The sequence below is a fragment of the Otolemur garnettii genome, unplaced genomic scaffold, assembly GCF_000181295.1.
Source record: "Otolemur garnettii isolate 467f Iridium unplaced genomic scaffold, OtoGar3 scaffold00025, whole genome shotgun sequence".
In the NCBI taxonomy this organism is placed as follows: domain Eukaryota; kingdom Metazoa; phylum Chordata; class Mammalia; order Primates; family Galagidae; genus Otolemur; species Otolemur garnettii.
The window spans coordinates 9,641,539-9,652,752 of record NW_003852420.1 but is presented as its reverse complement, the minus strand read 5'-3'; the positions used below and the strand labels follow the sequence as shown (position 1 = coordinate 9,652,752).

General features: G+C 45.3%; 1 protein-coding gene across 1 annotated transcript in view; it reads right to left on the bottom strand.

The window, feature by feature from the left end:
• The window catches only part of FERMT1 (fermitin family member 1), a 41,726-nt gene extending 40,981 nt beyond the window's left edge, over positions 1–745 (bottom strand). Inside the window, exon 1 of the mRNA XM_003788020.1 lies at positions 583–745. Coding sequence (XP_003788068.1) covers positions 583–733 — 151 coding nt within the window. The 5' untranslated portion in view covers positions 734–745. The remainder of the gene's footprint in view (positions 1–582) is intronic.
• Positions 746–11,214: the final 10,469 nt, after the last annotated feature.

Genomic DNA, 11,214 nt, shown 5'->3' with positions numbered 1-11,214 from the left:
TAGGTGTGGTCCCACCTTTTACCTCCCTCTATCAAACCTCTCCCCTTCCCTCCCTTCCCACTCCTTATCTCTCCTTCATCCTGGGTATGGTTGTGTTCTATCTTTCATAACAAAGTGTGAGTAAATATAAATTGGTTTCATAGAAGTACTGAGTACATTGGATACTTTTTCCTCCATTCTTGAGATACTTTACTCAGGAGAATATGTTCCAGGTCCCTCCATGTAAACACAAAAGAGGAAAAGGCTCCATCTTTTTTTAAGGCTGCTTGGTATTCCATGGTATACATATACCACAAGTTATTAATCCATTCGTGGATCCATGGGCTGGGGAATGATGGCTGACGGGAGCCAGCTTTCAACAGATTAAGACTCAAGTTTTTACAAGCATCATTGGAATTCAGCCTGAGGCTCTTGCTCTATTTCTTTCTCTCCTCCGGGAGAGGAGGGGATATTGCTCTCTGGGCCATTACAAGATGAATGAGCAGAAAAACCCAGATGGTCAGACAACCTAGGCCAGCCAGTTAGTGGTGAAGCAACAGGCAGAGTTTTAAAAACAGAGAAGCCATAAGAAGAGAAACTTACTGATCTTTTCTACTAACTTAAGCATCACGCCCCCGATGTGCAGGTCTCCGGACACTCTCAGTGTGACGTCTTTCTGCTCTGCTATGCTGGGATGGTCGACATGGACCACGAGCTCCCAGGAAGCAGCCGCAAAGTCACTGGATGACAGCATTGTGGCAAGTGCAGGTGTCTGCAGAAGATACAGGCGGACGGAGATCGGGATGTGAGAAGGGAACCAGAACGTGCCCGTAGACCCAGCAGAGGAAAACAGTTTTCTTTTGTTTTTCATTTTAGCCTTCTCTTCCAAAAAACTGCAGGATTCCCATTGCCCCAGATATTAAACTCATCATCTTAACTTAGTCTTATAAAAATGGTCTCACACTATCTAGATTTACACACATTATTTCTCCATCCACCCACTCTTCCAGGATCACTTGGCTATGCATTTTCTTTGTCAGCCTGATGTATCAATTTTTTTTTTTTTTATTAGAGAGAGTCTCATTTTGTTGCCCTCTGTAGAGTGCTGTGGCGTCACATCTCACAGCAACCTCCAGCTCTTGGGCTTTAGGTGATTCTCTTGCCTCAGCCTCCCAAGTAGCTGGGACTATAGGCGCCCGCCACAGTGCCTGGCTATTTTTTGGTTGCAGTTTGGCTGGGCTGGGTTTGAACCCACCACCCTCGGTATATGGGGCCAGCGCCCTACTCACTGAGCCACAGGCGCTGCCCAGTGATGTATCAATTTTAACTTTTCCTTCTTTACTACTTTTCTTGACTGTCTCTGGGCTATTTGAGCAATGGGCAATCCTTCATGTTATCTTTTTAAGAATCAACTTTATCGAGGCATAATTGCCTAAAGGAAAACACACACCTTTCCCTATCTAGGCATGGCGTCTGTAGCTCAAGTGGCTAGGGTGCCAACCACATACACCAGAGCTGGTGGGTTTGAATCCAACCTGGTCCTGCCAAACAACAATGACAACTACAACCAAAAGCTAGCCGGGCGTTGTGGTGGGCGCCTGTAGTCCCAGCTACTTGGGAGGCTGAGGCAAGAGAATCACTTAAGCCCAAGAGTTGGAGGTTGCTGTGAGCTCTGATGCCACAGCACTCTATCGAGGGCAACAGTTTGAGACTCTGTCCCCAAAACAAACAAATAACAAAAAAACCTTCCCTTATTCCTAATACATATAAATTACTATATTCCCCTTACAAATATTGATGACATTTTCTTGTATGGAAGTTCACAAAATAAAGCAGAATAATTTCTACTTCAGTCATTATTGTATATAGTTCTTTATCTTAAATGCATATAAAGATATAAGTCATTAATAATCACTGTCATGGATTTGATTTACTGAAGTTATTGTTTTATATCATATACAAATTGATAGATAAATGCATCAATTTTTTGGATACACCTTTGGCAAAAGATTTTAAAAGAGGAGCAACAGACATAAAAAGCTTATTCTTCAAAGTACAGGTGTGGGTGTGAACTTCAAACCGTGGTGTTCTTTTCATTGGAGCAGCTAGAAGAAAAGAAGCTAAGCACAATGTGTCAGAGGATAAGGGGAGCACCAGAACCCCAAATTGGCAGAATTTAAACAAAGCTTGAGATGTCAGCTCTCTCTTATTTCTGCTCTTCGCTATTTTAAACAGTTAAAGTAAAAATCATTTGAATGATTAGAATGAATTTTTTCCACTTCACCGTGCAAGGACAGCTCATGAGAAATCTGTGTTTCCAGAAGGCCCATTTTGGAGAAATATCAATGTGCTCACACTCCCGAGAACAGGCTCTTCTGACAGTGCACACAGATCCCTCAGGATCTTGTTAGGATGCAGATTCTATCCAGCAGGTCTGGGCTGGGCCCTGAGTTTCTCCAAGCACCAGATGATACCGGTCTGCGGCTCACTCAGCCAAGGGAAAAGTGAACTCCAGGCCTCGGTTCCTCCCTCCCACCTACCCAAATCAATACTAAACCGAGGACTGTGGTGACATCTGAGGACCACTCTTTCTAATAACAAGCAATAATTAAACAATCAATATCATATCTGTTCTGTGTTGATTTGAAACTGCACATTTGTAAGCATAAGAGAATCTCAAAATACACTATACAGTAAATCTGAAGAGATTTAGGACACATTTTATGTGTTCTAACCAAATTCAAGAGTTCAAAAGTAGCTCCTTATATTTTCATAGACAGAAGCATACACTGCTGCAATGTATCTACTCCCCAGGCACAAAGGCTCACACAGAGCCCTCTTGCACCAGGCAGGCATTAGTCCTAACTGCTTGCCTCTGTCATCATCAGCTTCATCTATGACACAGTGATGTGCCCTTCATTTCCTACAGGCTTCTGTTATCCCCTTCATCCTCTTTGCAGCCTTACTTAGAAATATGGACACCCAGGTTCAGAGAGGTTAGGCAACTTATCTAAAGTCACCCAGCAAATTTGATGGTGGGAACCCACGTAGAAACACAGGTCTCTCTAACTCCAAACTCTAATCCACCACAGTGGGAAATGATCTTGATAAATGTTGCAACACCAATACGAATGAAAACTAAAACGACAGGGAGGAAATTCGATTGCTTCTACTAAGCATTTCTATTAACACAAATCTTTCCCAGCAAAAAGACAATAAGGGGGCAGCGACCAGCAGCTCAGTCAGCAGAGCCCCAGCCACATGCCCGAGGGTGGCGGGTTAGAACCCACCTGGCCAGCTAACGACAACAATGTAACTGCAACAACAACAAAAATTGCAGGTGTTGTGGCAGGCGCCTGTATAGTCCCAGCTACTTGGAAGGCTGAGACAAGAGAAAAGCTTAAGCCCAAGAGTTTGAGGTTGCTGTGAGCTGTAACGCCAAGGCACTCTACTGAGGGCGATAAAGTGAGACTCTGTCTCAAAAAAAAAAAAGACAATAAGGACATCTCCTTCAAACTCATAATGTGGCATTGAACTGCTTGACTTGAAGAATTTCTCCATTGCCAGAACTGAAGGTTGTTATTTAAAATGTTTTGTACATATAGAAAGTAAACTTTCTTTTATGGTTTCACGGGGCAATCAGATGAAAGGTCTTGTTCTTTCCTAACCTGGGCGATCAAAACACTACTCCTTTGGGCAATACCTGGTGATTCCTTTGCAGCGAAATGCGGCTAAAATTAGACAATCTGGTTTCCCCGCATTCCTCTGCTATCTTTCTGCGCCTTCATTTTGGAGTGAACGTCTCATCTGCAACAAGCTGTTACTTGTTGAGGAGAGCCGCAAACTTCAGCGGGAACACTGCATGTAGGGATATCTAACCAAGAAGCTCAACAGCCCTTCACAGAAAACGAAAGAAAAATACAAGCAAAAAGGAAGAAAAAGAAGGAAAGGAAGGAAGGAAAAGGTGGGGGCAGCAGTCCCCGAGGCTTCTTTCCCTGGAGGATCCGAGCGCGCTCGGTGTCCGAAGGCCACTCGGCCAGTCTTTGGCCAGCTCTGCAGGGGCCGGAGTCAGACGGTGGGTGGACAGCAATCTGTCCCTTATCCCTATTAGGCTGGACTGAAAGTTTGTTTTGCGCGCTGGAGAAGGTGGTCTCAACCGTAAGAAATTATGTTCAATGTAACAGCTATTTAAGGGCAGGGGGCTGCAAAAAGAAAGCGGGCGGGGGGCTCAGGAGGCACTGGCGCCCATCGCAGCCTCCGGCTCCAGCTCCTGCCGCAGTGCCTTACCACTCACCTCCTTTCCCGGAGCCTGAGGCGTCCAGCCTCGCACACTTGCAGAACTGCGCCCCTAGAGACCACCCCAGGCCGTGCCCGGGGGCGGACGCCGGCGAAGTGGGGCGCCGAGTCGCAGCGGGCGCTCGTCTAGGCTGCGGCGGTCGCGGGCCGGAACTCCCGCCGAGGCCGTGCGCCTGCCCCGAGCCGCGCGCTGCGCCGGGTGCGCGGTCCCCGCCCTGCGCGGCCCCCAGCGGCCCGGCCGGCTCGGGCCAGCGAGCTGCGGGGCAGGCGAGGGCACGCCCGGCCCGGGCCTGCTAGGTCTCGCTCCTGGGGAGAAGAGTCGCAGTCCGCAGAAGATTTTTTTTTTTTTTTAGAAATAGGGTCTTGCCCTGTCACCCAGGCTGGAGTGCAGCGGTGTCATCCTGGCTCCTGCAGCCTCCAACTCCTGCGCTCAAGCGATCCTCCCGCCTCAGCCTCCCCAGTCGCTGGGACTACAGGTACGGGCCACTGCGGGGGCTGAAGTTTTAAGGGCCAGCGGGTGGCAGAAAGATTCCTCTGAGCTGGGAGGCGGGGCAAACATCAATGCTAGTTCAACCCCCACAGTCCCTCTGGCGACCTCTCTCTCAGCTTGGGACTCTTGGGCTGCGGGCGGTTTTCCTGTTTCTCCAGACCCGCCCAGGACTAGTCTACGTGTTAAAGCAGCTCCACTTCCCCAGTCCTCCAGGTATATCCATCACTCCCACCACCACGTGTGTCCAGCCCAGGAGACTCCTGCCTCCGGGTAAGAACAACCGTCTCCCTTGTCCAGGAGCCTATGTGATCAGCCAGGGGGCTGAAGCCGAAGCGAGTCATCCCTGAGTAAGAGGGTGATTGAAATCCCGAGAAGAGTGAGACACCGTACAATAGAAGGCCCCATGGCAAAGTCTGGGCCACACCTGGCATGGCTCACCTGGGGATCACTACCCAGTTCCGCTGGGACATTCTTGTTGGATTTGTATCAAAGAGAACGGGGCCACCCAGGAAGGGTGGGCAATTCACACTACCTTTCCAAACCTCCTTCGATCATAAAAGGTCATATAACAAGCCCTGGTTGAGTGCTTCCTGCATTGGGCTCTGAGGGTGCAGTGGTTAAAGAAACAGACAGGAAATTTATGATTTCCTCATCTGTAAAATGAATGGAGGGATGGAATGCCCACCGTGCGGTGCTGGAATTTCATGCAGAATAATACAGGCTTTAGCAATTTGCTTCCATCACACGAAGAGTGAGATAAATTTTAATAGAAAAGGTTTTAAATTTAGAATCTGTGTTTTCACTTGAATATTATCCTATTTAGAAATTGCTATCTTTTCTAAGTTATTTTAGATTTAAAAAGGTCAGTTGAACATTGTCAGGAAATAAAGGATTTTGTAATTAAAATCATTAAAAACTTGAAATGGGCTCGGCGCCTGTGGCTCAAGCGGCTAAGGCGCCAGCCACATACACCTAAGGTGGCGGGTTCGAATCCCCAGCCCGGGCCCACCAAACAACAATGATGGCTGCAACCAAAAAAAGGCCAGGCGTTGTGGCGGGCGCCTGTGGTCCCCGCTACTTGGGAGGCTGAGGCAGGAGACTGGCTTGAGCCCAGGAGTTGGAGGTTGCTGTGAGCATGATGCCGTGGCACTCTACCCAGGGAGATAGCTTGGGGCTCCGCCTCAAAGAAAAAAAAAAACTTGAAATGGAATTTCCTAATTTGGTCCAGTCCATCAACTATAGGAATGAGGTCAACAGCTGTCTGGTCTCACCTCCCTCCATGCCAATACCAACCAAGTAAATGCACTCTCATTGCTTTCTGGAGACTACTCACTGCCAGTTAGAACTCAGGTGGTGCTCAGGATCTTCTGTGTGACCCTGAAATATTAATGGCTCCATTTATACCAATATGTTTTTTCATTTAGGTTGAAAATGCCTGGATTGTGCTAAACAATTCAACTAATTTTCATCTTTCTTTGTGGTCTAGGTTATTTTTTAAGCTTTTAATTGGCATTATAAATATATATGTATACATGTATATATAGTACATTATATATAGACAAGAGCACAAATCATGAATATATAGCTGATGAATTTTTACAAATTCAACTTACCTGTGTATAAAGAATGCACAGATCAAGAAACAGGACATCAGCAGTTCCCAGAAGTCTCCTAATGCCCCCTTTAACATATTAACTGCACTGCCCGGGCTAAACCACTGTCCTGATTTCTACTCTTTGGATGGGTTTTGCCAGTTTTTGTCCTTTACATAAATAGAATCAAACCACACGCATTCCTGTCTGGCTTCTTTGATTCAACATTATGTTTGTGCCTTTTTTCCATATTATATGTTCCAGGCTATTCATTTTTTATATATTGTCCGGTTACTGTCATTCTTATGACACAGATCTGACTCATCTCCAAAGGTCCTGGGTTAGAAATGGATGAAAAAGTGTATTCTGGACTTCACAATTTTATAGACATACAAACATACGAAGTTCATTCCTAGTTCCCTTAAAAAACAAGCAGAATTAATGCCCAGAGTCTGTTATTTCAGACATATTCATCAGCAATGAATTAGTTACCCTATTTATTCATTCAGCCACTATATTATGGTAAACTAGACCCTGTATTGCGTGCTGAAATGACCCAGATTAGCCAGGCAGGGACTTTTATCTTCAAATGGGAAGTTTGGTGCTAAGGAACACGGAAGAGGGTGTCTGCTCTTGCCAGCTGTTTGAGTGTTGGGGAGTGTGAGAACAGGAGGTGATTTTTGAGATGGAAAACTCAAAAATGAGTGTTTGAAACACTGGATAAGAACTTGATAGTTGCCCGTAATAACCTGTAGTTTCTAGAGAACTGTCTCAAGGTGTTTATTTATTTTTAGTGAGCAGATAGTTACTGTAGCGAAAGGGTGGAGGATAACGAGAAGCTGTATCTCCTGATCTCAAAATCTTACAGGATAATGGTGCAGATGTTTAAATAATATCTGTTATTAATTACTTACACACTGACATACTGGTCTGTGCATTACCACCTTCAAAAAGGTAAGTCATATCTGCGTTATCCAATGGGTAGATTGGGCTGGATGAGAAATCTGGCCATATTCCGTGTTCACTGAACACAAAGGGAAATAACTGAGTGGAGGACTCTGAAAGTCTGTTGTTAATTCCCCATACACTGAACTCCTGGCCTCCAGACATCCTCCTACCTTGGCCTCCCAAAGTTCTAGTATTATGGGCATGAGCCACTGCACCTGGCTAACTTTTCAACACCTTTCGACCTCTAGCACCTTCCCATTTTCTTTGAATGGGAATCTTCAAAGTTAAAAGGTTAAAAAGTTTGATGAATCTTCAAAGTTAAAAAAAATTCTGTGTAATTAATTTAGATAGAATAAGAAGGAGAAAAGAAATGGCATTTTTGTTTAGTTGATGGTTTCATTTGACAAAACAAACAGGGTGTTACCTGGTATCAGTTTCGTTATTGAGTCTTCAGCTTATAAATCTAAAACTCAGGCAACAAAGAAATGGCAGTAGATGCCTATAATGTATTTTTTACTTTCATTGAGTCCTTTGAATACAGGACTTGGGAGCTATGTTCATGTGCTTGGAGAACGCGTTTTGCTCAGTGCAAAGAGGCAGAATGTGCCTATTATAGCTACACCCTCCTTTCCAGCTGGGTGGATAACAAGCCCTTTATACGCCCAGGCAAGTTCTAAAATTTTCTCCTTGCCAGGGTGAAAGACAGTGTCCTGCCGTATCTACAGGGCTGGATGAAGAAGGATGAGGAGGAGCAAATAACAGTAAAAAGGCCTTCCCTGGCGCCACGCTGGCGTCCACCACTGAGAATGGAAGAAGCAGGAGACATGGCATCTTCTTTCCTCCTTTCCTCTCTTCCCCCTTCCCTCTTTCTCCTCCCTTCCATTGCATCCATCTTGACCAAAGTGTACAGGAAGTTCTACAGGGATAATAATTAAGTCTTCTTCCCACCCCTGATTACTGAGTTCCCATCCCCAGAGATAATAGTTACTTATTTCCTGCAGAAACTTCCAGAGATCATGTATGCACGTAGACTATGCCTACCTCTTATGCAAGTGATTGTATTTCATGTGTCTTATTCTGCATCTTGCTTTTCCTACTTTAAAACACCTCAGTGACTCTTGTATACATCAGTCATATTCATGGCTGTCCACCATCCTTGGAAAGTCCTCTTCAATATTTGTGGAAATCTCTAGGTTTTATCCCATATAAAATTCATACCAGAATCTCAAATTCCCAACTTCCCTTGCAGCCAGGCCACAGGCCTATGACCGAGGCATGACTTTTACTTGGAGTGAGGTGAAGAGACAGTTTGTACTTAGAGTGGCCATTTTTTCTGACGTGGGTGGTGGCAGGGTGGCTGTGGTGGTGGTGGTGGTGGCAAGTGGCAATGATTTCCTGGAGGCTGCAAGGCTACCATTTTGAAGCAGAACCGATATCAGTGTGGTTGGTGGCGACAGCAAGTGCAGTGAAAAGTCCAGATGATGTAGGGTGATTCCCTCCTCATGTTAGTTCCACAGGATCACCTTTGATACCATTCTTAGTACTTAGCTCCAAACCAGCAGAAGAATTTGCTGTCCCAAAGATTCTGTGATTACTATTATTTGCTTAATGATTGTTATTATTATTTTTTGTGCTTAAGCTAGTCATAGTGGATTTTGTTGTTTGTACCTAAAACCCCTGACTCACACAGAATTTGGCACCTGGAAGGAGAGTTCTGCAGGTAACAACATGAAAGGTGGAATTGGCTGAGTGTGCATGCAAGGCTTTGCAAGGTGAGGAGGTGACAAACATTACAGGCAGGAGAGCTGGCGACTCTTGTTCTGCAGTGGCAAAATGCTTGCATGGACTGGTACTGGTTGTGGCCTATCAGGAACCAGCTGCACAGCAGGAGGTGAGTGGCTGGCGAGAAAGCTTCATCTGTATTTACAGCTGCTCCCTGTCACTTGCTCCACCCCCTGGGCTCCTGCCTCCCATCACATCGGCAGCGGCATTAGAGTCTCTTAGGAGTGCAAACCCCACTGGAAACCACACATTGGAGGGATCTAGGTTGCTTGCTCCTTATGAGAATCTAAGGCCCTCCCCTCTGCCACTTCCATCCATGAAAAAATTTATCTTCTATGAATGTTGTCCCTGGTGCCAAAAAGGTTGCTGATGGCTGCTTTATGACACAGATTGTACGCTGGGTGAGGCTGCAGTATTGGGGGAAAGAGCAGGGAATATTTAGAATGCTCGTTTGCATTGATGCCCTCTTGCTCTTTTAGCAGCCTTGATAGAGTGGCTGCAGCCAGGGGTAAGCGGCTGGCAAGAGAGATGGAAGGATGTTCTTTGCCAGGGGAAGCTCTCTCTGCTGGCCCTGAGACTCCAGACTGACTCAGAGTCTCGTCATTTGGACTAAAAAAACAAACTACCACTTCAATGAACAAACTAGCAAACTACCACTTTCAAACAAAAGCTGGTATAGTAGCTGTTGAAGGGAACAGAAGAGTAGAACTCTTGTGATAGCACTAATGAGAGTAAGTGAAAGAGCCCTTTCACATGAAGACTATTATGATTTATATTAACAAGTTATTATAATTATTATGCATATCTGCTGCTGTCTCTGTTTCTAACTGACTGCTAGGTTTAGAATAAGGATACAGCTGCCAGCATTCTTGATTTTTTTTTGGGGGGGGGAGTCAGATCTGTACTTGCTGCCCAACAGAATTCAATATGCTTTAAAGGAAGGCCTTGGAATAAGGTGAATGTGGGATCGTCGCCCCCCAGTTCCTCAGGCCTCCTGTAAATCAGATACACGTGCACACCCTTTGCCGTGGTTGCTCCCTGCATCTTGATTTCAGGCTTGGCCACATCACTTGCTTTGGCCAATGAGCACGTGGGATGCAAGCAGAGGCTTGAGAGGACCTGTGTGGTGGCCGTGTGCTCGCTGATCCTTAGCCATTTACTGCAAGGGGAGCTCTGCCTCCAGGAGATGGTTGATTCTAGAGCTGGAGGAGAACAATTCATGATGAGCCTGGAACAGCTCGTATTGCCAGACAGTGAAGTCCCTGAGAACCGAAGGGGGCAAAAGGACACAGGAGGCATCGGAAGAAGCATATAAGGGCCAGTCTGGAATGATGAAGCAACAGAATAAATACTAGTAAAAAGGGATGATAGCCCATAGAATAAAACTGATCATAGGTAAATTCTATGTTTTCTCTTTTTTCTTTCCCCTGATAGTTGCTTGGAAAGGATTATTGTTTGTAGATACAGAGTTTTGCCTTGTTGCTCAGGCTAGAGTGCAGTGGCATCATCATAGCTCACTGCAGCCTCAAACTTTGGGGGCTCTTGCATTACACTGACCCCAGGCCTCATCCTCTGGTCATCTCTGTGCATGAGCCGAAACAGAGAAATCGGGGTGACTTGCTCCTGCTCAACTGGGCAAAAGCACGTGGGAGGAGATTCGATATTGTTACAAAAGAGCCATGATTATTGATTTTGGAGTTTCAAATACATTTTAGTTATAGGCTAATTAATAAATACAAAATTTGTGAGTAATGAGAGCGGACTGTACATATATTGGTGATACGAATTAAACACCCAGAAGAAAAAGCTAAAGAATTAGAAATGGTTCTTGGGGAGCAAGAAGCTGGATGGGGAGGACAAAGGCATGGTACTGTTGCTTTTAATCAAGTTCAGGTTTTGATTTGTCAAAAAATTTAAAATGAACATTTAAAAAAAAATAAAAACAGTATTTTATGTCACTTCCTCTCCCATTCCCTCTTCTTGTCCCACTGGGCTGGTGAGAAATTTAATCCGTCATTATTGGATCTGGCTTTCCTGGCCCCCAGCATCTCATGAAGATCCCAATTTTAATTTAGAAAAATCAGAGCTTTCTGAAAGGTCTCTCTGGCTCGGCACCTATAGCTCAAC